This window comes from Sorex araneus, chromosome 4, assembly GCF_027595985.1.
Source record: "Sorex araneus isolate mSorAra2 chromosome 4, mSorAra2.pri, whole genome shotgun sequence".
Taxonomy (NCBI): Eukaryota; Metazoa; Chordata; class Mammalia; order Eulipotyphla; family Soricidae; genus Sorex; species Sorex araneus.
In genome coordinates, this window is record NC_073305.1 from 151,793,266 (window position 1) to 151,820,808 (window position 27,543).

General features: G+C 42.1%; 1 protein-coding gene across 4 annotated transcripts in view; it reads left to right on the plus strand.

Annotated features, from left to right (window-relative positions):
* Positions 1-27,543, plus strand: part of NCOA7 (nuclear receptor coactivator 7) — a 175,377-nt gene that overhangs the window by 93,520 nt on the left and 54,314 nt on the right. For all 4 annotated transcript variants that reach the window (XM_055134537.1, XM_055134535.1, XM_055134538.1 and 1 more), the window contains 7 exons: positions 10,485-10,564; positions 14,706-14,813; positions 17,961-18,071; positions 18,935-19,060; positions 21,077-21,261; positions 24,886-25,889; positions 26,645-26,813. In XM_055134537.1, coding sequence (XP_054990512.1) covers positions 10,485-10,564; positions 14,706-14,813; positions 17,961-18,071; positions 18,935-19,060; positions 21,077-21,261; positions 24,886-25,889; positions 26,645-26,813 — 1,783 coding nt within the window. The remainder of the gene's footprint in view (positions 1-10,484; positions 10,565-14,705; positions 14,814-17,960; positions 18,072-18,934; positions 19,061-21,076; positions 21,262-24,885; positions 25,890-26,644; positions 26,814-27,543) is intronic.

Below are 27,543 nucleotides of genomic sequence, written 5' to 3' on the forward strand. Positions count from 1 at the left end.
TTATGAGACTGTTCTTTGTTTTATAAACAAATAGCACAAAGATTTCAAATAGCTTGCTTAACATCACACGGCTTAGAGAGTAGATGTCAGGGTTACTAACTAAACCAGACAATTTTGACCCCAAATATTTGGTGATGTAAAGTAGATAGCATATGCCCTGATTTTTGTGACAAATGTCATCAAACTATAATCGCTTGATGCACTCATTTTCGTTGTAGGAATATGCCTCTCACTGCGAATAGATTCTCCTGCTTTTAAACATTGTCGGAAATCCCCTTTTTGGATCTCAGCCTCTCTTTTAGTAAACCTTGCCCCAAACCCGTATTCATTCCATCAGCAGAGTGGTGTCCCCCTCAGTCTGCAAAGATATGCATATCCTACTTCCCAAAACCAGTTTGGGCACACAGCAAAGAGGCTAATTATGGTTGCAAAAGAACTCAATCTACTGACCTAAGAGATTATTCTAGGTCATCCAGGGGTGTCCAGTGGAAGTATGAGGGTCCTTTACTCTCAAAGAAGGCAGCAGAATGAAGAGAGCTAGAGAAATGGCAACGGGGGAAGGACTTTGCTTGGGGTTGCTGGCTCTGCCGAGGGAAGGTGGGACCCTCAGCCCACAAGAGCAGCCTACTGCTGGACACGGGACCAGCACGGAAACCAGCCGTCCACCAAGAGCCTCCAAAAGGAGCTGCCTGTCCATCCAGTAAGATTTTAGCCCCGTGAGACCTGTATCAGGCTTGGAGCCTGAACGATTATAAGGCAAGGGCCAGAGCCACAGTGTGGTGGGTAGGGCGTTGGCCTTGCACATGGCCAACCGTGGTTCCATCCGCAGCACCCCGTGTGTTCCCCTGAGCCTGCCACGGGTAAGCCCTGAGAACTACCGGGTGTGGCCTCAGAACAACAACACAGAATTATACGGTAATAAAATTGGGCTTAATTTTCATTTTTGTTACAGCAGCAGTGGGGAAAAGTGCTTCATCATGTCAGTCCCTAATCCCAACATCTTACTGCCCTTCAGAGCTTGTGTGGTTGAGGGGGGGTCTGCTTACTCTTTATTGCTATTACCTGGTGTCGAGACCCACCCTTCGAGAACCTTCGTTGCTTTCTTTTCAACATTTGTGTTGTTGACACCAGATCTTTGCCCTAGTAACTCACATTTTTACACCCCCTGAAATGCTCACTTCACCCCACTGCACTTTTAGCAAGTGACCACCCCACTCTTTATTGTGGGGGTTAACACCGTTTGTCTTGGAGTCCTCCCTGCTTCCCCCTGAATAATAATAGTCATCCCAACCGCTCAGCTTCTGTACAGCACTGGACAACAGAATGATGCTTCTGACAAGACACCCCTTTTCCCATCGATTCCCAGCCCCTGCAGCTACACTTCCACACTTCTTCTTACCCGATACATCGAAACCTTCCTGGGGGTGTTATCTGCAAACTTACATCAAGACTTCACAGAAAAAAGAGAAGCATTAGCCAATCCCCAGTGTTGCAAAACAAACCTGATACTTGGTCAGCAGAACTGGGAGCTGAGGGGGGAGGAGGGTTGGGAAGGACTATGGAATAAGGGTGGGGGGGATCTTGAAACACTGGTGGAGGGATTGGTGTAGTAGCTCTGCAACTGTGAAACTACAACTAGACGTGGGGAATGGCACGGAAGTGGGCCCTACGATACTATGCTCAATTAAGAAAAAAAGTTAAAAAAAAAAAGACTTTACAGTACCTCTGTGCAGAGGATTCAGATTCAGTCTCCTTGGCACTCCAGACAGCTTATATTGGTCCCCTGAGCATCAGCTTCTTCTGGTCTCCTTTGGAAACTCCAGAAGCAGAACTGTCACTGTCATCCTTTTGCTCATTGATTTGTTCGAGTGGGCACCAGTAAGGTCTCTCATTGAGAGACTTATTGTTACTGTTTTTGGCATATCCAATACGCACGGGTAGCTTGCCAGGCTCTGTCGTGTGGGCTCCATAGTCTCGGTAGCTTGCCAGGCTCTCTGAGAGGGGCGGAGGAATCGAACACGCGTTGGCCGCGTGAAAGGCGAAAGCCCAACCGCTGTGCTATGGCTCCAGCCCCCAGATGCAGAACAGAGACTGTATTCCCAACACTCACTCCTGTTGCTTCTTTAAGGCAGGGAGAGACGAAGCTGACAGGCATTTGGGTGTAGTCATTTCAGGTGACCATTTCAGATTCATCTCTAAGAGCGGGAAGAAAAAGGTCTGTGATAGAGGCAGGGGACAGGGGGGCCCAGAGGGGAACTGGGGACAGTGGTGGCGGGCAATGTACACTGGTGAAGGGATGGGTGTAGGAACATGATATGACTGAAAGACAATCATGAATAGCTTTTTAATTGTGTATCTCACTGTGATTTAATTTTAAAATATAATTAAAATGAAAAAAAAATAAAATTTAAAGAAAAACCCCAACAAATCCATCTCTCGAATATTTATTTTTAAAAAACACACATTTAAAAAAAATCACCTGAATGGATAGACTTGAAGGACTAGGTTTCATTTCTCTGGGGTTCTGGTCACGTAGTTCCTTATTGAACTGGGACAGTCCTGCTTTGAACACTGCCTTTCCGAGGTGGTGCCGTTGGGAAGTTTAGTGACTTTGCTCCCAAAGGCCTCTGAGGAACCCTTGGCCAAGTTTCCCCTCTGGCAGACAATAATTGAACTTCATTTGCCTCAGGGTCCCAGATTTTGCTGGGGGGGGGGGTTTGCCAGCCTTATCTGGAGAGAATTTTGCCTGCAGAATAGTCAAGGGCATGTAATGGACCAGTGGAGGGGAAGCCTTGCCCTAGAGCACTGCAGATGAGCACTCACTCCTCCACCAACACCCTCTCCCCTCCACCCCAGCAAATGAGTCTTTCCCAAATTTTCCCAGAGCCAGAAACCTCTATTGTTCTATGGATTTTGTGCTGTAGAATCATGTAGCTTAGGTATAATAAGATTTTTCTTTTTTTCTTCTTCTTTTTTTTTTTTTTTTTTTTTTTACATTTTTTTTTTTTTTTATTGAATCACCAAGTGGAGGGTTACAAAGTTCTCAGGATTATGTCAGTTATACAATATTCAAATACCCCTTCCTTCACCAGTGCCCATCTTACATTCCCAACCCCCCCAGTCTATCTGCCACCCCCTCCCACCTCCCTAGTCCCCACCCTTATACGTGATAGGTTTCACTTCATTTGCGCTTATCTCGATTACATTCCATGTTTCAACACACAACTCACTACCGTTGCTGGGGTTTCCCCCCAAAAAGAAAAAGACAGTCCTATTGCCAATGAGGCATTTGATAATTCTCCATTACTAAGCATATAGAGATATTAAGTCCTGCTGTTTGTTACATAACTTTTCTTTTTCCCCCTTGCCCCGCGCCACCGAGTTCACGCCTGTTTAGTAATCGCCACGCTGTCTGACAAAGGGAAAAAAAACCAAAGAGGATGGTTATTTCCCGTCATCAGCCGGCGTGGGGCTCTGGTTTAGTTGATAGTCTAGTAGAGTGTCTGGAAGCAGTTTCTGGAACCAAAGCTCTTGCGCTGATATCGGCTCCGGCTCGAGATACCACCAGCGTCCCGCTGGTCCATGTACCCAATTTTTCCCCTTATTTCCCATTCCCACGCCACCAGGTCTGTTTGCTTAATGGACATCACACTATGTTTGACACCACGCCACGTTTCTTCCCGAGAAGGAAGGATATTTCTTCTCAGCCAGCGTGGGGATATAGCTTAGTTCAGTCTAGAGAGATGGCTACCATTTTGATTGCCTTCAATATTTCAACAAAATACTTACTATTCTTGTTAGGAACACCCACAAAAGTCCGACCCATTAAGAAGGAACCATTACATACTGCTGATACTAAGATGACATTAAGTCGCGCGGCCGCGGCAGCGGCCGCGCGGTTTTGGGTTTCTGTCTAAAGTCCAGGGAGAAAGTTGAAGGAGAGAGAGAGAGAGATTTCCGCACGGGGGACCTGGCGGAAACTCTCAAGTCACATACTGCAGGTTGCTGGTGGGCTGCCGGTGTCCCAAGCAGCTCCGTCCTCTTCGTCAGTCATTCTGGGGGTGCGGGCGCGGAGAAATGGGAAAGCCCACGTGGCTGCACTCTCTTTAAGTGTCCGATGTGGGCGGAGACCGGTACTTCCCCGCCCTCGATCCCCCGCCAGCCGCGCCGCGCACTTGGGTGCGTCTCTCCATTTTGTGCTCAGAAGTGGGATAGATGCTGTGCTGTGCCCAGAGGTTGAGGGGAAGAGAGATAGATTAAAGAAAAAAAAAAAGAGAAACGCCAGGCCCCCGCTCGGGGGACCTGGCGGAAACTCTCAAGTCACATACTGCAGGTTGCTGGTGGGCTGCCGGTGTCCCAAGCAGCTCCGTCCTCTTCGTCAGTCATTCTGGGGGTGCGGGCGCGGAGAAATGGGAAAGCCCACGTGGCTGCACTCTCTTTAAGTGTCCGATGTGGGCGGAGACCGGTACTTCCCCGCCCTCGATCCCCCGCCAGCCGCGCCGCGCACTTGGGTGCGTCTCTCCATTTTGTGCTCAGAAGTGGGATAGATGCTGTGCTGTGCCCAGAGGTTGAGGGGAAGAGAGATAGATTAAAGAAAAAAAAAAAGAGAAACGCCAGGCCCCCGCTCGGGGGACCTGGCGGAAACTCTCAAGTCACATACTGCAGGTTGCTGGTGGGCTGCCGGTGTCCCAAGCAGCTCCGTCCTCTTCGTCAGTCATTCTGGGGGTGCGGGCGCGGAGAAATGGGAAAGCCCACGTGGCTGCACTCTCTTTAAGTGTCCGATGTGGGCGGAGACCGGTACTTCCCCGCCCTCGATCCCCCGCCAGCCGCGCCGCGCACTTGGGTGCGTCTCTCCATTTTGTGCTCAGAAGTGGGATAGATGCTGTGCTGTGCCCAGAGGTTGAGGGGAAGAGAGATAGATTAAAGAAAAAAAAAAGAGAAACGCCAGGCCCCCGCTCGGGGGACCTGGCGGAAACTCTCAAGTCACATACTGCAGGTTGCTGGTGGGCTGCCGGTGTCCCAAGCAGCTCCGTCCTCTTCGTCAGTCATTCTGGGGGTGCGGGCGCGGAGAAATGGGAAAGCCCACGTGGCTGCACTCTCTTTAAGTGTCCGATGTGGGCGGAGACCGGTACTTCCCCGCCCTCGATCCCCCGCCAGCCGCGCCGCGCACTTGGGTGCGTCTCTCCATTTTGTGCTCAGAAGTGGGATAGATGCTGTGCTGTGCCCAGAGGTTGAGGGGAAGAGAGATAGATTAAAGAAAAAAAAAAAGAGAAACGCCAGGCCCCCGCTCGGGGGACCTGGCGGAAACTCTCAAGTCACATACTGCAGGTTGCTGGTGGGCTGCCGGTGTCCCAAGCAGCTCCGTCCTCTTCGTCAGTCATTCTGGGGGTGCGGGCGCGGAGAAATGGGCTCTTCTTCTTTTTTTTAATTGAATCACCGTGAAAAAAAAGTTACAAAGCTTTCAGGTTCAAGTCTCAGTCACTCAATGATCAGATCCCCATCCCTTCACCAGTGCACATGTTCCACCACCAAGAACCCCAGTATAACCCCCTTTCACCCTCCCACCTGTGTGGCTAATGATCTACACTTGATTCTCTCTATACTTTGAATACATTCAATATTACAACTGAATACTATTATTATTTAGAATCTTCCCCCAACAACCAAACCTGAAAAGGGTTTCTGATATTTTAGCTCAGTTCACAGTTTCCTGTGCAGCTGCTCTGGATCTCGTGTGGGCGTCTCCACGTAACACCTCGTAACCGGCACGCAACATGCCGGTAACACCCCGTCCCAAGATCTCCTGAGCGCCAAGTCACTGCAAACTGCCTACCTCTGGGTACTGGGGTTCTAGAAGATGGCGGTCACCACGTGGGCACTGCCAGTGCCGTCACCCCCACCAAAAGAAACGGTTGAGAGAGAAAAAACTTTCCCCTTCTGGGACGTCATGGGGTTGTAGCTCAGTTCACAGTCTAGGTGCATTTCTCTAAGGAGCCGCTGGGTGCCCAAAGTGATTAGAAGCCCTGCAGGATCATAGTCTTTAAAGAGCAGAGGAGCCATTTTGCACGCCGCTGCTCTGGATCTCATCTGGGCGGAGAGCAAAGAGTTTGCTTTTTTGAGATTCATGGTGCTCCATCTTTAAAACTCACTAGAAAAAAAAATCTTTTTTGAAGCAGTGTGAAAGCTTGTGCTATAATGATATGAGAACAATGAACTAGGCCCTTGAATGGGTCAATTTCTTGCTTTTCTGTGTGGAGTCAACTGTAATACTTAGTTTTGTGGTCTGTGACTTTTATAGGTGCCTTTGATTTTTGCAGTATTATGTTCTGTCAGTGAAAATGTTGCCTACCAGATTTGGGGCTATGTTAGGGAAGTCATTCAAGCACATCTCGGTATCATATTCAGAATGAAGAGATTCAATGGGTACATCATCTTACCTTAAGAGTTTCAAATTTTTGGTGTCTGGGATGTGGCTAATTGAGACTCTGGGTTCTATTACAAAATCTTAGACTTTAGAGGGAAGGCTTTCCCTTTCAATAATAGAATCATAACTGATATTTTTCTGGCCTGCCCATGTAAATGAGTGGAAAGCAATTTAATTTGTGGACTAATTTAGGTGGACGCGGTTCAGCTTACCCTAAAATGACTTAACCTGGCATCTATTTGTCTTTTGCAGCCGAGCAATAGGAAAAAAGCATGAGTTGGTGACTAGTAACAGTGTTTGCACCAAGACTAGACATCATTGCATACAGCTTATGGAAGAGAGGAAGCATACTGTAGGCTGTAAAATTAGAAAGCACCGAACATGATATAAATGTTTTTTTTTTAAATTGATTTACTGGTTTATCTTGGATTTTGGGCCCCACCCAGCTGTTCTTGGAGCTTACACCCGGCTCTGCTCTCAGGAAGCACTCCTGGGGATCAAACCTGGGTTGATCAGCTGCATGCAAGGCAGGCACCTTACCTATGACAGTTTGTGAAGAGACTGCCCTGAGGATCTAATGCCATAGATATTTACGGTGACAGTGAGGCAGATAGACAGTCATAGGTATTTATGGTGACAGTAATATAGAACAAAGTTGAAATGTTAAAAGAGATAGACAAGTATCGAAGAGAGGTGAGGTGGTATACGTGTCAGAGTGCTGGCCTGCATGCTTCTGATCCTGGTCAATTCCCTGAATTGGGTCCTTGAATGTGGCCAGGAATGAATGACCCCAGAGCTCAGAGTCAGGAGTTGCCACTGCCAGGTGTGACCCAACAACCCAAAAATAAATAATAAAGAATCAACACTTAGATCACAAAAGCTGTAAAATACTGTGATTTAGGGGTTTTAGCAGGCTGTGTAAAAAAATCTCCTGATTTGGAGTTTTGAAAAATAGAATAAAGACTCTACTAAAAAAATTTAAATATGGGGCTACCAATTTTTTAGTCTAGGATTTTCAGAACCCCCATGGTTCCATAAGTGGACCTGATTTAATTATGTCAATGGCAAGGACTAGAAAAGGACTCTAATAGCATCTACTGCCTTTTATTCTTGGTTTTCAATTGTAAGTAAAAAAAGGATATTTATTTTTTTTTTTGCTTTTTGGGTCACATCTGGCGATGCACAGGGGTTACTTTTGGCTCTGCACTCAGGAATTACTCTTGGCTCTGCATTCAGGAATTACTCCTGGTTGTGCTTAGGGAAATCCATCAATATGGGATGCTGGGAATCGAACCAGGGTCGCCTGCATACAAGGCAAACTCTCTACCCGCTGTGCTATCACTCCAGCCCCAGGAAAGGAAATTTAAAAGCCAGAGACGTTGTAGGTCAAATGCCTGGTTTTCATGTTTCTGTGACACTTTTTAGTTCTTTTTGTTAAGTGGACAAAAATTGTCAGTCTGTGTGTGCTGCATGGGAGGTTGTTTGAGCTCAGGACTGAGTCAGTCTCCTCAGTTCATGGATGTCATGGGTTAGGGATGGCTCCTTGCATAGTCCTTAACTACCTTTTATTTTCATTCCCTCCTGCCGGCTCTCCCTACCTTATTGCCTTCACTGCATCTAGGCTTCCATTTGTATGAGGCCTTGAAACATGCTGAAAGTCATCTTGTGTGTATCTATTTTGTTCACGTTCCATAATTAGATATTCCATAATGATCCCTTGCCTAGTTTAATGTTTTTAATGTCTGTCACAATATGGAAACAATTTTTTTGTTATGATAAGGACTTTGAAGATCCACTATCTTTCAAATGTACAATATACTATTATTAGCGACAGTCACCATACTGTTGTTATGACTTCTTAGTATTTCAGAACTGAAGGTCTTTAACTTGGCCTCCTTAACCAGTTTCGCTCATTCCTATATCCTTTACTCCAAGCCCTGGGAACCCAGTTTGTTCTCTGTGTGTACAAGCCTATGTGGTTTTATCCCCTCTTCATTTTTACTGACATTTTGGTGACTGGCCGCACATGTCTGCTTGTGATACTGTCACACTTTAGTTGCAGTGTACACTGGGCTTCACAGACTATAGTTGTGGTGCTCATATACAATATTCCTGGCTGCAGGTGGGTCAGGGTCAGAGATCACATACTTTGCTGTGATACTGGGGACACCAGTGCGGGGGCGGGGGGGGGAGGTGTCACCTGTGTTACACTTACCAGGTGGTGCAGTGCTGGGAATTGAACTCTTAGTATCATGTCTTCAAAGCAGATGTTCTACCATTCCAGGGCCTGGAGCTTATGTACGTTTTTGGGGGGTAAGGGGGAGGGACTAGTGGTGACCATTTTGGGGGTATTGTTTTGTTTAATTCTTACATTTCGTGCATGCATAAAATCATACCATATTTTTCTTCATCAGATTTATTTTGTTTAGCATGATGCCTTTCAAATTTAGCCATGTTGTTGCAGATAGCAAGATTCATTCATTTTAATGGCTGGATATTATTCCATTGTGTGTATGTAGATGACAAACATAAGTATGCCTGTTGCATTTTCTTTATACATTAATCATGGCCGGACAATTTAGGTTGCCCTTGTACTTCATGCTGCCGTGAACAGGAGATTCGTCGGTCCCGTCTGTGTGCATTTATTTCAAATATGCATAATGATGATGTTCTTTACATCCCATTTTCTTTCTCTCCATTGTTCCTCGTTGGTGTGTTTGCTTCTGCCTTATTATTCGAAAGACTGTCTGAAATCTAAGAATCTATAGCCCACATTTGTTTACCCTTCTAGCTCCCCACTACAACAGATGCTGCTGTGGTAGAATCCTCAAGCTGGTCACCTTATGGCGAGCATCTGTGAGTTGCATTGCTGAATTACACGCACTGTATGTACTTCCTCTGCTGGAATGGCTATGGCAGTTTGTATCCGGTGGCAGCTCACATCTCTGTTGACACTGGAATTATCCAGCTTTCTAATTTGGCCATGCTAATTTAGATAAAATGCGCCTTTGTTTTATTTTAATGTTTCGTGTTTGGACCCACGATGCAGAACAGAGCCTCTTTTCACAACTAATTCACTCTGATATTATTTTGTCACTTACTTTTTTAATCCATTGTAATGTGTCTCTTTGGTTTTCAGTATTTGACGTGATGTGTTGATATGTATTTAACCTTAGGGATAAGATTTAATCTCAGACAGCCACCTGTGGTTCACCATTTTTGGCTTATAACAAATGCAATGTATATGGCTCGACTTAATATTGTTGAACATGTAGATCTCTTCATGTTTTTTCTTAGTTTTTTGATGGGAGGGGCGTGTCAAGTAGTGCTCTGTGGGCTGAGGGCCTACACATAGCAATTCTGTCAGCTTGTCATTAGGCTGACATGAGGGCCCTGTACTGCCAAGACCACCCAGGGCAACCCCAGCAGCGTTCAGGACCCTCCAGGTTTTCATCCAGCAGTGTTCAAAAGGTCAGATGGTGTCAGGTATTAAAGTGGCTCGGGTTACTATAGAAATAATGTGTACTACATAACTAACATTTATTATATAAATAACATTTGTTATGTATATAGCTCAACCCCTGTAGTCTTACATATATATATATAATTTTGCAGTACTATATGTTGTGACATATCAGAGTTTCCTTTTCTTGAATTTTTTTCTTAGTGGACTCCAAAGGAATGATTACTGAGTCAAAGTGAACAAGTTTGTGATGGCTGTTCCATTTTGACAAATCACTTTTTGAAAAGACATACTGATTTACATTATGCATCATTTATGATTACATTAGTCTTATTCTTCATTATTGCATATTCTCACTGAAACTATTTTTATAACTGTAAGACATGGCATTCTTGTTCTCTGTAACATTCACTTGGTCCACATTAATCACTTAGTGTCCATTGACAAATAGTATGTTTTTATGAGTATGGGGAATTTGTGCCCTTGCCCATTAACATTTCTTTGTCATTTTGCATATTACTCTATAGACTGCTAATCAATTTCTAAAATCAACACAGTTACTGAATATGAAATTATTTATTGCCTGTTTTTCTTCAGATAACAATCAAAACAAAACGCAAGATAAGAAAGAGAAGAAGATGGTGGTGCAGAAGCCCCATGGTACAATGGAATATACTGTGAGTATAAATGGGATGGTAGGAATGTTTGTCAATACTTCCAGATTAACATAATTTTCCTTCATTTAGCTGCAAACTTCATGCATGCCCATTAAATTAGGAGTGGGGAATATTTGGCCTTGTGGCTGTATTAAGCATGCAAAATCATTATGTCTTGTCCTGGTATATGTCAGGATACATGCATATGTATGCTTCTGGTTGGTTGCCAGTGGCCATTCTGCCTGTGTTGTATGGTTCCTTGAATGATGAAGTTATTGAAATGTCAAATATCCAAATGTCCCTTGTCAGAGAAAAAGTTCTACCTCTGCATTAACTAATGAAGGTTCTATTTTATTTAAGTCATTGTTCTTCTCTCCGTATTTTCTCCCTGGGAAATAATCTCTAATAAAACCAGGACTTGCTTTACCTTTTGTCAGCAGCAACTGTTTTAGATATCCTTCCCAGACACCTTTAAAGAGTTCAGAATCATTTACCTAGTTGTCTGTTCTGCATATCCACCACCGCCATGCTTTGTCCTTTTTCAAGAAGCAGTGGCTCCATCATCGCTCCATTTACCCTTGACAGCTTCCCATTCTTCACCATCCACATCCTCACCTTCTGTGTCCATCTAGCAAGTCTAGGCCAGCTTCTTTCATTTCACTTGCTCCTATAATCACTCATGTTCCTTCACAAATTATCTTTTTAATATGATTATCGGTATAATTTTTTAATAGCTATTTGCCCTAAGTTCATATATCTGGACCACTTTGTGGTCACCATTGCATTTCTGGTGCTTGCAGGGTTCAGACCTCTGTTACTGTCCCATCTGTAGCTGAGTAATACTGTGCATGCATCCCTTACTGCCCCTCTGCCTTCTGTGGTGTGTGCTCATCTCCCTGTCCCCTGAACTCCTGGAGGACAGGACTAGATCTCACTTACCTTAGACTTGGGAGAAGGGAATACTCAATTACAGACACATTTTAATTCACTCTGAGATAGCAAAGTTGAGGAGTATTCTGACTTGTAAGAAGAAATTAGGTTCTATAGCAGTTGTCTGTGATTTCTTAATGTGTATTTATTTTTCTGTTATCTATAGGCCATGCCATTCTCTTTATAAAGCATGTAACAAGACCCGTGCTTATTGGTATTTCTTTTGCAGTGCATCTAGTCAGGCCTCTGCAGAATTACATCAAAGAGTCTTGACCCAGGCATTTCATGCTTAGAGCTCTGTGAACGTCTCTAGGCATCTTTCTGTGGCTTGCAAACCTGTTCCTTTCCAGAGAGCCTATGGGCTGGTGATCTTACTTTGCTACTGTCTATAGCATGTTGATTCCCAAAACATCCAACACTGTTCCTTACTGCATATCTCAAAGTCAGCACCCAAAAAAGTGTGGGATTAAATGATTGATCATTTATAGCCACTTTAATTCTAAGGCCACAGAGGTAACCGGCAGTAAGATTCCTGAGCCCTCCCAAATAAACTGAGAGAAGTTGAAGAAATGGGCCGGGGGAATGGAGGTAGCAAGTGGTAGGTTTGGAATTCAGATCCAGCAATCTGATTGTAGTCTGTGTTCTCAGTCTGTGTCTCGTGCTGTTTCCCAATCCTGGAAGCCCCTGTACTTTTTTCTTTTTGGGTCACACCCAGTGATGCACAGGGGTTACTCCTGGCTTTGCACTCAGGAATTACTCCTGGTGGTGTTCGGGGGAACCATATGGGATGTTGGGAATCGAACCTGAGTCGGTTGCGTGCAAGACAAATGCCCTACTTGCTATGCTATTGCTCCAGCCCCAGACCCTTGGATTTTATTGATTATGTCAATATCTGGACTGGTTCGATTCCTCCGTCCCTCTCAGGCAAGCTACCGAGAGTATCCCGCCCACATGGTAGAGCCTGGCAAGCTACCCTTGGCATACTCGATATGCCAAAAACAGTAAAAACAAGTTTCCCAGTGGAGATGTTACTGGTGCTCGCTCGAGCAAATCTATGAGCAATGGGATGACAGTGACAGTGATACAGTGATATCAATATCTATTATTGGGAATATATATTTTAAACTGTAATAAAATAAATTAACTCTTAGTTTTGTAGGGATAATTTTGCAGAGCTTAAAGGTACAGGTATAATTTATCAATGCTTTGTTTGGGGGATATTTTGGCCACATCTGGCAGTGCTCAGGGTATATTCGTGGCTATACCCTCAGGGTCACTCCTGGCAGTGCTCTGGGGATCATACCGGGTGCTGGGGGTCAAACCCAGGTTAGCCACATGCAAGGCAAATGCCATGCCCACTTATACGCTCTCTGGTCCCTGATTACTCTAAGTTTGTGTATCTTTAAGTTGTTCTAAGTATTTCAGTATAGTTAATGAGCCTGCGCTTTCTCATGTTGTGGGATTTTGATACTGAGGGTAATATGAGCTTAATTCTATGTGTCTGCCCTTTCCCTAGTCCTCATCCTCCTGTTACTACCTCCTGTCTCCACCTAATTCAAGGCTTACCCGGTCAAACCAGTTCCACTTAGAGAGACAGTCCTTTACCCAGGGCTGTTTATGGGAACTTCTCAATGATCTTCACTACTGACCTCCTCCTAGCCAGTTCCATCTGGTGACCCTGACCAGGGAGTCCTTCGGGGCTAGTGACTTGACCATGAGGGAGGAGACTTTTTTCTGGATGAAACTTTGTATCTAGGAGCTCCTCTCCTGCTCATTGCCCTCTATATTTTTATTTTTGTTTAATGAAAGGAAATAAAAGTATGCATCAGAGACATATAGTTTTCACAGGTTTAGAGAATAACACTAGCTGACCATGGAAAATTGCATTTTAAATGACAGTGCATTTGAAAATTTTCATACTATCTTGTTTTTCGTATTTTCTTGTCAAATATTTGAGTGTCTTGTATGTTTCTGGCACTGAATCCAGGGGAAATTGCCACCAATAGATTGCCTACCAGGAACCTATAGTATAGGAGAGACATCCAGATAGAAGGTGTCAGCACTGTGGCATTGTAGCATTGTCATCCCATTGTTCATCAATTTGCTCAAGCGGGCACCAGTAAAGTCTCCATTGTAAGACTGTATTTACTGTTTTTAGTATATCGAATATGTCACGGGTAGCTTGCCAGGCTCTGCCGTGAGGGCAGGATACTCTCGGTAGCTTGCTGGGCTCTCTGAGAGGGATGGAGGAATCGAACCCAGGTAAGCCCAAATGCCCTACCCACTGTGCTATCATTCCAGCCCTGAATGTGTCAGCAAGAGAAAATATTTCTCACAGAAATGGTATTGTGGGCATGTTTTTTTTCTTTTTCTCTTTTTCTTTTGCTTTCAGTTTTATCTTCTACCTTATAGACCTCTATTCTATTCTAATCATTATTTCAAAATTTATTTTAGAATAATTCTAAATTATTCCAAAGGTTAGAAATTCATTAATGGACAGTGGTACTCGAAATTAAGGAACAGTAATGAATTGCACTTCAGACATAGCTTTTATGTCATCTTATTAAGAATTGAGAATGTGGGTTGGAGCAATAGTACAGTGGGTAGGGAGTTTGCCTTGCATGTGGCTGACCCGTGTTCGATCTTGGCACACCATATGGTCCTCAAAGCCTGCCAGGAGGATTCCTGAACACAGGGCCAGAAGTAAGCTCTGAGTACCACTAGGTGTGAACCTCTCCAAAAGAACTGATAATATATCCCCCTTTTTCTCCTTTTATATATCTGACTATGAAACAAAGCTCCCAGAAGCGCATGGCCACAAATGCAGCCACGTGACCTCTTAATGTCTAGTTCTCCCTCTCAGAAGAACTACCAAGAGTATCCTGCCTGCACGGCAGGGCCTGGCAACCTCCCTGTGGCATATTTGATATGCCAAAAACAGTAACAACATTGGATTTCATTCCCTGACCTTGAAAGAACCTCCCACCATTGGGAAGGACGAGTAAAGAGAGGCTGCTAAAATCTCAGGGCTAGGATGAATGGAGACGTTACTGGCACCCGCTTGAGTGAATCAATGAACAACTGGATGATAGTGATAGAGTGATATCTCTGAGTGGTGCAGTTTTGTTTTTGTTCCTTTACATCTGAAGAAGATTGCTGTTGTCTATCAGGAAAAAAAAGCATGGTGTGCTTTTTAACCCATGATATGTTGAATATTATTGTTTTATTTTAGGCTGGAAGTCAAGACACCCTCAACTCAATAGCACTGAAGTTTAACATCACTCCAAATAAATTAGTGGAACTGAATAAACTTTTCACGCATACTATTGTTCCCGGCCAGGTAATTATTTTCTGTTCAATATGACTTCAGACACTTTCTATTTATCTTTTATTTTTTAAAGCTTCACAAATTATCAATTGTAATGTACGTTGGTTTGATCTTTTCCTTTAAAAGTTCTTAAAACCTGTGTTATTTAGGTAACATGGTTACTGTTGTGCTAAGGTTTATGATTTTAATGTATAAAGTCATTGCGCCTCCAGTATCACCCAAATGCCTGATACCCTCCACCATTCTCTTTATGTCAGTTTTAGTCGGTCTCTGCTTTCCTTTCTTCCTTCATTGCTTGGTCATCATAGCTTTGTAATCCAAAGCCAAGGGTTTGTCATCATTTGACATCAGCTATTAGCTTGTTTTGTTTCTTTGCGAACTACAGATAAAGGATCATCTGATATTTGTTATTCTTCCTCTAACTTATTTCGCCCTCCATTTTCATCCAAGTTGCAGCAAACAGTACAGTTTCATCTTTTCTTACAGCTGCACAAAATTCCATTACTGATAAATACAGTACATCTCTCTTAATACCCAAGAATATTAAAAATATTCTCATTCTTATGGGCTGTTTAGAGATGAATGCTTTTCAAATGATTAGTACCATTTATTAACTATTACTTACACTGTTGATGTTTCCTAGGGTGTTATATTTGTGTAACATTATTTTTAGAGAAGTTAAATATTATTAGAGAAGTTAAATTTGTGTAATATTATTCTATGTAAAATATAGATAACACCTGCAAGTTTCACTTTAGTTCAGTCCTTAGGTACATTATAGCTATTATTTGGAAAAAATTATTTTTGTCTAGATTTGACAGCCTAACAAAAGTAGACAAAGGCAGAGTTATCCAGTAGGACTGTCTTTGAAGATAAAGCCACAAGATTTCCCCCAATTTTCTAGAATTGTGATTAATGGTGTTAAATTCACAGATTGTGCTGTTTTGCCAGTGTACATTTACTAAGGACTAAGGGAGTCTTTGGTACCATTTGCATGGCAATATGTTCTCATATTTCATTGCACTTAGTTCTTTCAGGATACATACTGCTACCTTTTAAAGCATAGCTTAAGTATAGCTTCATTAAAACAATGGCAATAGTGTTGTTTGAGTTTCTTTTAAATTTTATTTATTCATTTACTTTATAGGGGCCACATCAGGGCTCTACTCAGTGTTGTTCAAGGAGGCCATATTCCTTGCATATATTATACATTCACTCTATTACTTAAACTGTCTCCTTGGTTTTTTTTTTTCATTTCTGTTAAGTGTAATACTTGAAGCCATAAATAGGCCATAAACTGATTAGATTTTATAGTCCTTGTGCATTTGGTATTTATGTTTTTATCAAGAGGAAAACTTCATATACTGCCAGTGGCAGGTAATTGAGGAAATATATGTGTTACATTTAAAAAAAAAACACACAATTTTTTGATTGCTGGAGTTGTAGTACAGTGAGTAGGATGCTTGCCATGCAGGTGGCCAACCTGTGTCTGGTCCTTGGCATCCTGTATGGTCAGCCAAGCACAGCCAAGGGTAATTCCTTAGTACGGAGCCAGGAGTAACTCCTGAGCATTGCCAGGTACTGGCCCAAAACAAAACAAAGCAAAAAAAAAAAAAGAAACTAATACATTTCTTCTCAGAAAATTAATATATTTTACAATCTCATATTGAATTTCTTATACTTTGGATTATACTATATATAATCTACCTACAGCAGAGAAGAACCAGGGCATATATTACTAGATTTAGGCTAAAAATTGGAACTTTGTAAAATTATTCAGGTTAATCCTTACTTTTTTACTATGTCCATATATAAAAACACTGATGTTGGTTTAGTAGTTTATAGGAGACATAAAGATTTTCCTAAAGACATATCTCTACTCTAAAGGCAAAAATACCTTTAGAAATGAGAGCCTGAAGGATTCTTTTTTTCTATTTAGCCTGTAGTAGCTCTTTGACCTGGCAAATTGTTTCTGATTTGGGAGCTCAGTTTCCTAATCTCTAAAATTAGGGGTTAGGTTAAATGACTTCAGCTTTTCCCCCTCCAGCCTATGGCTGTCCGGTCCTTTTCTGACCAGTTAACTGCAGGTTTGTGGTTCTAGCATGTGACTCTGCTTGTGGTTTTGCTGACAAACTAAGGACAACATTAGGCCTTTCAGAAACTGTAGCTGGACTTTTGCATTCTTTTAAATAGAATTTATGTCTGTAGCTCATAATTTCTGTCATCTCAGTAGATGTGATCAATCAAAACTAGTTTTAGGGGCTAGAGAGATAGTACAGTGCATAGCACTTGGCTGACATGGATTTAGTCCCTTGCCCTGAATTAGGTCCCCAAGCCCTGCAGGAGTGAGCCCTGAGCACAGAGCCAGGAATACACCTTGAGCACTGCCAGTTGAGTCCCTCCCCCTAGCCCTCCAAAAAACCACTATAGCACTGTCGTCCTGTTGTTCATCGATTTGCTGGAGCAGGCATCGGTACCGTCTCCATCGTGAGACTTGTTACTGTTTTCGGCATATCGAATACACCACAGGTAGCTTGCCAGGCTCTGCCGTGCCAGTCGGATACTCTCGGTAGCTTGCTGGGCTCTCCAGGAGGGAGGAGTAATCAAACCTGGGTTGGCCGTGTGCAAGGCAAACGCCCTACCTGCTATGCTATCACTCCAGTCCCAAAGTAGCCCCCTTAGGGCAGTAGGCAGCACATCAGTCTAAAAAAACCACACAAACAAAAAAATAAAAACTTGTTTTATTTGCTCTGTTTCCAGAAAAATTGAGACTTAGCTTTGACCTTAAGGTAGAAAATGAACTGGTCTGGGTAAAGGGGCTGGAAGAGTGATCACCTGTGAGAAGGTGATTTTCAGAGCAGGTTACTGGGGAACTGCTTCAAGAGTTTTAAAACAAAATTATGAAACTGAAAGGAAAAGAATAGGCATGTTCTATACTCTTTGCTCTTCAAAACTTCTTGTTGCTGTGTGCTGTTTTAGGACTGCACCAAGAAGGTGTTCAGTTCTTTACAAGTTCCATGAAAGCTGTTGTTGACACTGGGCCTTAGGCCCTAGTTATTCATCTAGCATGATGCCTTCAGGGAGTAACTGCCCTCAGCACAGGTAAGTGGTTCCCTGATTCTTTGTGCTCACTCTTTTTTTTTTTTTTTTCATTCTTAGGTTCTTTTTGTGCCTGATGCCAATTTTCCTGCCGGTACCTTAAGGTTATCATCCAGTCCTGGTGCTACTGTCTCTCCCTCATCATCAGATGCAGAATATGATAAGCTGCCTGTACGTATGTCACTCTATCCACTGAAACTCAGATTTGTCAAAAAATGTTACGAGATGAAAAATTCTTCATATGATTATTTATAGTTTTCATCTGAATTTCCCCACCAATGGCCTGAGGCTAGGTAAATTAATCATTAGCTGTGAGAAGTTGCATCCTGTCCAAAATACCCCTTGTTTGGACTGGAGAGGCAGTTCATTGGAGAAGACACTTGCCTACAATGGGGCTTCTTACTCCGCCATCCCATAAGGTCCCCCGGGCCCATCAGGAGTGATTCCTGAGTGCAGAGCCAGGAGCGATCTCTGAGCATTTAAGGCTCAAAGACAGAATACATGCCTTATGTGAAAAGTGTGATATTAAACCCCCAATGAGACTGACCGCTTAATGTGCGCCTCCTTTTACAAAGGAATTTGAATTGTAAGTCAAATAGGAATTTTTTTATTGGAATGTTTTCTAAAGACCTGTTTTTGCAGAGTTCATAAAACTGTGTTTTTTTAACCTTTGTTCAATTTGGATTCTATCATATATTTGTGGGTTTCTTTTTTTTTGAAAGACAAAGGATATTTGCCTCTTTATATTCAAGTTACTGTTGAAGAAACTTGATTTTGGGGCTGGAGCGATAGCACAGCGGGTAGGGTGTGTGCCTTGCACGCGGCCGACCAGGTTCGATTCCCAACATCCCATATGGTCCCCCTAGCACCACCAGTGGTGATTCCTGAGTGCAGAGCCAGGAGTAACCCCTGTGCATCACCAGGTGTGACCCCAAAAAAAAGCAAAAAAAAAAAAGAAACTTGATTTTATTAGCATTAATTATCTGTTTTGGGAAAGATACATATTTATTTTGGAATTTTTTTGCTTTCTAAAGGATGCTGACTTAGCAAGAAAGGCCTTAAAACCCATTGAAAGAGTGTTATCATCTACTTCTGAAGAAGATGAGCCAGGCGTGGTAAAATTTTTAAAAATGAATTGCCGCTACTTCACTGATGGAAAGGTACATGGTTGTGTAATTTATTTCCTGCTCTTGAAATCTGTGGAAAACTAAACCAAGCTAGAAACTAGACAAAACTACTAAAGGCAGTCTACATTGAAATATGCTAATCCTTTGGGTCAGAGAGATAGTACACCAGGTAGAGAGATTGCCTTGCATGGAGCTGACCCTGGTTTGATCCCGGGCACCCCATATAGTTGCCCATGTCCGCCAGGAGTGATCCCTGAGCACAGAGCCAGGAGTAAGCTTTAAGTATAGCAAGATGTGGCCCAGGAACAACAACAACAAAAAGATTTGGACAAGAGAGATAGTACAGAGGGTGGGGTGCTTGCCTTGCACACTGCTGACCCAGCATTCAATCCCGAGCACTCTATATGGTCCCCTGAGCACTGCCAGTAATAATCCCTGACCAAAGAAGCCAGGAGTAAGCCCTGAGCACATCCATTAGTTTTCCTTTATTGGATGGATATCCAGCATTTTACTTAAGAATTGTAGTCACTGAGTGGAAATGTGAGCCTTTTCTCCTTCAGTTCTTGCCCATAGATTGTTTGGGAGATAGTTCAGTACATGTGTAGCAACAAATGCTGGATTGAGACTTGTTAAATTTATGTCCTATTTTACCACCCACTAGCTCTGAGACATGCATAAGGTATTTATAATTTTCTAGGCTGTCATATTCTCGTCTGTAAAATAAGAAAATAAAAAATTCAACTACTCTACTATGGTAATTAAAGGTACAATTTCTATACAGAGCCTACCACCAAATTTCACACATTTAAATAATAATTCAGTTTGCTACTGGAGATGGTGGTATTCAGTGTGTCTGTTCTGTCATATTTTTAGGGGATTTTTTTTTTTGCTTGTTGTTGTGTTTTCACCCCAAAAGAAAAAAAAATACAACTTTTATGAGTCTCTACAGGGTTTATTTTGATGTGAGAATGTACTCCTGTGTTCATAGAGATTTTTTTTTTTTTGCCAAATTCCAAATGATAAGGAGGCAGGTTATTGTCTGCACTTAACTATTTGGAACCAAGAGTCCGTGATCCAATTGTAATTGAAGTATGAGTTTGCACAAAGATTTCACTAAACTCACTGATGTTGCCAAATTCCTTGCCTAAGGAAAGTTTTTTTGTGTGTCCTTGCTAGATAATTCACCTAAGGCCATCAAGGTTTCTAATGTAAACTGACCCAAATTTTAGACTTAAGTTCTCATCAAGCTATTGTTTTTCACTGTTAGTGTCCATAGCTGAGCTGTATTCATTTTTAGCTATAAAAATTTTTTGTAACTTAGTGCATGATTCCAAAGAATCCCCAGGTTTTATTGCTGGCACCATTTTAATTCTATTTGCATTGATTTTTTTTTCAATTTAGGCTTTGTGATTTGCCAAGTTCTCAACAATAGAGTTTCAGGCATATGGGGTTCCAACTCCCATCCCTCCCCCAGTGTCCACGTTTTTTTCACCAGTGACCCCAGCTTCCCTCCCACCCCACAACCTATCTCCTTAATAGACACGTTCTTAGTTTAGTTGTTGTGGTTTGTGTCCCATGATTAAACTAGTTTTGGGTCTAGTGGTTTAGATGAGTTTTGCTAGATGTGGGCTTCCTGAAGATTTTAGGAAAGAACATCAGGACTGTTTGTCTGACTCAGAGGGAGCAGCCCCCTCATATTTGCTGGTCTTACGGAGAGCTTTTACCCCATGAATGATAAACCACCCAGCGCTCAGCCAGAAGAGTGCTGGGGACAGTCCCTCTGATTCTGCAGACAGGAAAGTAGGGAACCTGAGACAGACTTTGTAATCCAAGATTGCACCCTTCCGAAGCCTTGCGGCACCGAGCCATTGCTTTCTGCATCTTAACAGAGGGCACCCAACTCTTTATTTCTTTACCCTATTTTCCAGACCTCTTAGAGGGGCTCGACTCGTGGGTTACTGTGGTTAATGGAATGGCCACATGTATTGATGCTGCTATGGTGCTTGCATTTCTGCCTGTGGTGATGCTGTCTTCTCCCTGTCTCCATAGGGTGTCGTTGGAGGGGTTATGATTGTCACTCCTAACAACATCATGTTTGACCCTCACAAGTCCGATCCCCTGGTTATTGAAAATGGGTGTGAGGAGTACGGCCTCATCTGCCCCATGGAGGAAGTGGTTTCCATCGCGCTGTACAATGACATCTCCCACATGAAGATCAAAGACGCCCTACCTTCGTAAGACACATCTCTTTGTTTATCCTGGGATGAGGGGGTGTGGGGAAAAGAAAGTCCAAGTTTTTTAAAATGAGGATATTTGCTAGAGGAAAACAATCCTGTTGTGGGTGGAATTTTAAAAGTCAGAAAATCACATGACTGCAGCGATAGCACATCGGGTAGGGTGTTTGCCTTGCACACAGCTGACCTGGGTTCGATTCTTTACCCTATTTTCCAGACCTCTTAGAGAGGATTGACTCGTGGGTTACTGTGGTTACCAAAAACAGTAACAAGTCTCATAATGGAGACGTTACTGGTGCCGCTCAAGCAAATTGATGAACAATGGGGGGACAGGACAGGATAGAGACAGAAAATCACATTGGTTATGGGAAAGGTACATTGTATGACTGAAACTCAATCATGAAAGCTCTGTAAATACCTCATGGTGATTCCGTTTTAAAAAGATAGAAAACTAGAAGAAAGGGCTAACATAAATAAGAGGGAAAGATCAAATACAAAAGTGAAAGCAGGAAAACTAAAAAGCCAGCACATATAAATGGCATGTGTGGGGGTCAGGGATGTAGCTCAGTAGAAAACCATGTGCCTTCCATCCCGAGCACTGCAAAGAGAAAACAACATTGGAATGAAGAGGCAAGCCAGTGGGCTGAATGCATGCCTTGCGTGTGGGTGTCTGGGATCTCCCCCCAGCCACTCAGAGCCAGGAGTAGCTCTGAGCACTGTCAGGTGTAGCCCCCAAAAAACAACAAAAATTGGACTTTCCAAAAGCACTGCATGTCCTTAGTGAATTTGTGAAAGAAATAGTCTTTGAAAGATTTTTAGTCTTATTGCCAGTAAGAAATGAGGGGAGTTTTTCTTTTTACTTTAATTGTTAAACCGAGATTGGTTCATTTTCATTCAGATTCTAGATTAGAATTGCCTCTTGTCTGCCCTTAGTAACCTTTAGGAAGAGGAAATTGCAAGACAATGCAGAAGTCTCTTCTCCTATTGCCAGGCTCTAATACTGACTTGTTTTGGTTCTGAAGTATATATACTGCTTTAATCCTGGTTACTTTTACCTCAAAAAAGTTGAGGTATTGGGATTAGAGAAACAGTACTGGGATTAAGGCACAGACCTTGCATGTTTCTGTCCCTGGTTCAATCCCTAGCATTGCATGGACCTCTGAGAATCGCCACTGGCAGTGGTAAAATGGAGGTCCTGGAGGCCTTTAGCACCTCTGGGGCGGTCCTCATACCAGCCTCTCTTACCCCCAAACCAGAGCCAAAGCAATGATGCATCCTGAGGCCCTCACACTGAGCTGAGGTTTGCTGCATTGCCAAGAGTGTTTCCTGAGCCTTCAAGTACCACTTGGGAGGTCCCCTGCACCTCCCTGCCAAATAAAACTCAACTAGGGGCTGGAGTGATAGCACAGTGGGTAGGGTGTTTGCCTTGCACGTAGCCGACCCTAGTTCAACTCCCAGCATCCCATATGGTACCCGGAGCACTGCCAGGGGTAATTCCTGAGTGCAGAGCCAGGAGTGACCCCTGTGCATCACCGGGTGTGATCCAAAAAGCAAAAAACAAAACAAATAAAACAACGATTTTAAAGAGATGAAGGTTTCCATTTTGATCCTAGTACCACCAGGAATGGACTGGAGTGATAGCACAGCGGGTAGGGCATTTGCCTTGCACGCAGCCGACCCGGATTCAATCCCTCCATCTCTCTTGGAAAGCCCGGAAAGCTACCGAGAGTATCCTGACTGCATGGAAAAGCCTGTCAAGCTCCCCATGGCATATTCAATATGCCAAAACAGTGACATCAAGTCTCACGATGGAGACGTTACTGGTGCCCACTCGAGCAAATCGATGAACAACCGGATGACAGTGCTACAGTGCTACCACCAGGAATAATCCCTGAGCAGAGAGCCAGGAGTGACCAATAAATAAATAAGTAAATAAATAAATAAACCAGATTGACCAAAAAAAAAAAAAAGAAAGAAACCTTAAGGAATTAGTTCAGTTGTAATCTGATTCTTACTATCATGCTGTCTATGAATGTTTCTCTGTGTAGACTAGCATGCTCTCCAGCATCCATTGTGATAGAAAAGACAATATAAAGCAGTGGTTCCAAACATTCGGGCACTAAAGTAGCCCTTGGGGACTCAGAGAAAGTTTAGCAAGGTAACCGGAGAACAAACTAACCCACACATGAAGGCTCTGGGTGGTTAGGCCAGCAGGTGTCCCTGGGCTCTTACAGTCCTTAGTATCTGATCCAGTTGGCCGTGCTCAGCCCCAAGCAAGTAGTTTCTGAATTCTGCCCAAAGTTGCAAGAGAAAGACTGAGAAGAGAGTGCAGCAGACCAGACAGCTTATATGAGCATCTGTTCTGGAACCACACTCCTGGGTTTGTTCATCTAGGCCACTTAGAATTCAAAGATGTGCAGGAACTACTCAGCGTCACATCTTAGTTTTTGCATATGTACAATGGAATGAATAGATGTTCTATGCAAGTGGTTTATAAAATAATGTTGTAGATAGTTTTATGACTTGATAACTTCCTAATATTTGTATGGGTTAATTGTCATAATTATTTCAAAACCAGAGTCATAAAATCATCTGATATGATTTTTTAAATAAAATTATTTCTAAAGTCTGAAATTTTATTTTTCTATACAAAATTTTAAACATGCATTTGACTCAGTATTGACATTAAGGTAAGTGGTAAAATATGAGTTACTTACATATTTTGTCACAGTTTTAAAAGCATGTTCCTCGACCAAAATTTTTTTTTAAGTGTTGAACATGGTCACCAATATTTTTGTGTAATTCAATCTGGAAAATAAGGCATCTGTTAGTAGAGAAAAATAATCTGTATTCCAGAATGGTAAGTTTCAACTATAAACCAGTTGTTCATTGTCATAAAGTAAAATGATACTGTTATAAAGGAGTCAAGCATCTTAACTATTATAATAACAAATTCTGTTTACTTTTATATACAATTTTAAGTTGAAAGATCAAAAAGATTTATATATATATATCTACATAAAAGAGGCTTCATCTTTTATCTCCCTTGAGAGTAGAAGGATGCTTGTTAGGGGAAATATCAAATCCTAAGCCCAAATTAGGCTTCAGTCATCAATTTACAGAGCTATTAAATGATAGCTATTCAGTTCATAGGCCTTTCATGATGAATGTAATTGGGTTTCCACTACTTTGTAAATAAGAAAAGTTCACGTATTAAGAAATTGAAATTTTGTAGTACTAAAATATTTTCTCTGCTTTGTGCTTTTCTTTATGAAAATCAAAAGGACTTCATCATTAATCTGATGGATGACATTTTTATGTTCATTGAAAAATCATCTCTGTGCTTCCAATAGGATATGCGGCTTTCGTGGTTTTTTTGTTTTGCCACCCCTTATAAGTTGACTTATGTTTCATTTGCAAGTCAATTTGTTGATTTCATCTCAGTCTGCAGTCATTTAAACAGAAATTTAAGTTATCGTACATTCACGTTGTAGTTTTTGGTTGTATTTTGTCTTTGTTTTGTCTTTCCTCCATTTTGCTTTTGGTTTTGTTTTTAACATTCCATGTGCACCACCATTTTTCCCCTGACAGTGACCTACCTCAGGATCTTTGTCCTCTGTACAGGCCTGGAGAATGGGAAGACCTGGCTTCAGAAAAGGATATTAACCCATTCAGTAAGTTCAAATCTCTCAACAAGGGAAAACGGCAGCAGAATGGGGACACAGCCATCACTTCAGACTCCAAATCGGCCCCCTCTTTGGAAAAGCCCAGTGAATGCACACATACAAAGCCCACAGACAGCTGCTCCGTGTCTGGAAAACTAAAGAAATCAGAGTCCTCTATGGAGACAACCACAGTGACTAAGGGCAGCAAGGAATCTTCTGACAGTCACTCTGCACTTGAATCTATAGCCAAAGAAAATTCCCTTCTAGGGGAAGACGATGACTTTGTAGACTTGGAAGAACTTGCTTCTCAAGCTGATGATAGAATGGACAAAAGTGATGCCTCAAAGGAGCGCCTGGATCTTGATGCCCAGGAGCTTAGGGAGGCTAAGTCACAGATAATCAGTTCTACCACAGAAATGCAGGTGCAGTCATCCCTGAACTCAGGACTGGAGAGTGATGCTGAAGTAAAGGGAAACCTTGATTTAGAAGCCAGTGAGAAACAAGATACAATGCCAGAGATGGACAAACAGTCCAGCTCCCCAGAAAGCCAGGTTGAAAACACACTGAATATCCATGAAGACCTAGATAAAGTTAAGCTCATAGAATATTACCTTAATAAGAACAAAGAAAGTTCACGGTCATGTGAGAACTTAGAGAAGACAGAATTAAGTGATGACAAAAGGCTTGAGCCAATGGGAATAGACATCACCCTTAGCCGGTCTTTCTCCCAGGCAAGTGATCCCATAACTGAAGGCAATAAAGAGCTAAGGAAAACCTGGGAGAAGGAAAGAGAATCCTTTCCACTGCAATTAGATTCCTCTACAGAAGAAAGCATGAATAAAGATTCTCTGGAACCCTCCTCTTTGGACTCTACTCTGGATAGCAGCAGCCAAGGCCTGCAAGCGGACAATAAATCAGAAATTCAGTTATGGCTACTAAAGAGAATCCAGGTACCTATTGAAGGTAAGCCATCATTTACTGTCTTTCTGTGTATACTGGATATTCTAAAGCAAACTGGCATACTAGAGCAAAATGGCATGATTATTTGAGAATCATGTGTTCTAACAAAGCATATCTTCCTTGAAACAGTAAAAACTGGGGGTAAATTAGCAATATATTATCTTCTTTGTAATTTGATCTCTAGCATTGATTTCTATTTCAAAAGTAGTTTTGAAGACCAAAAAGATAGTGTAGACGTTAAGGGACTTACCTTGCATATGTCCGATCCTGGTTTGATCCCTAGCACTGCGTATGGTTCTTCAAGCACGCCCAGGGCTCACTCAAAAATAAAAAGTTACTTGAAACCTTTTAAAACAAAAATAACTTTCCTTTTTTTTCACCTTAAATTTCTAAATATAAAGGAATTTAAAATTTTTCTGAAGATAGCTTCAGTTCTATACTGAAATACTCCATGGCTGACTGGGTCCTCCTTGCCATTTGATTACACACATTCTCTTGAATTGTCTGCAGCCTCACTGTTTGTTAGTGTGTTCATTACATAGCAACTCATGTGATGTATACCAACCTGAAACAGCAAATGTTTGCCTTTTAAAGTGCTCACGAGGGGGCAAAGACTTCAGTGGGTCCAAATGTGGTGATGTATGATATTTCCGCCATGATTTGACTTCTTCATCACTAAGCAGGGATTGGATACTCTAAGGTTTTTAATTCACTGTTTTTGTTGATATTGAGGACATTTTTTTTCATATGTGATTCAGATATACTTCCTTCCAAAGAAGAGAAAAGCAAAACTCCACCCATGTTTCTGTGCATTAAAGTGGGAAAACCAATGAGAAAATCCTTTGCTACTCACTCTGCAGCCATGGTCCAACAATATGGCAAACGGAGAAAACAGCCAGAGTACTGGTTTGCTGTTCCGAGGGAGAGGTGAGTTTGGGATAAAATGGTAATCAGTTGGTTAATATGATTCTAATCATGTCTTTGTTTTGCTCCTATAATTTTAAAATAGTTTATTTGAAATATTGAAAGAAATAATACTTTTTTCAGTGGCACATTTCAGGATTTCTAGAAGGATTTTAGGTGTGTAGCTTTCTGCTAATGAGAGACTTCAATCAGGCAGATTTTCAAATTCTCGTAGGCCCTGCCTGCTGAATCACTTTAATCACTTTCTACTATCTTAGTTGAAGTTTAATGAAAGAAGATTTAGATAGTCTCAAGCTTCAGCAATTGAAAGTTCTCCATTAGGAGCAAAGGAACACCTTGGGGCATATCCAAAGCCCTTTAAGTGCAGGAGATGGGCATGGCAGTAATTTTGAAAGTGCTTATTATTCTACAGAATTGCAGACTGCTTTAACCGTAAGAGGCAATCTCTCAGCAGAGAAGTTTGATATGAAATTAAGGAACTGTGTGCTTTATGGAAATGTACGTTCTTAAATTGCCAGAGAAGTAATTTTGATTGAACGATAGTATAGGAGAGGCATAGAAATAGTGGCATAGAAATTCTACAGCAGTACTTCTCTGAGGACCTCTTTCTAATAAAAATGTGGGAATTAATTTTAGAGAAACAATGGGTTTCTTTTTGTGTATGATGTAGAGTAAGACTGTTTAATGGCCTCGCAGTCCATCTTTTAAATGGTTAAACCTTTTAGTTTCTCCC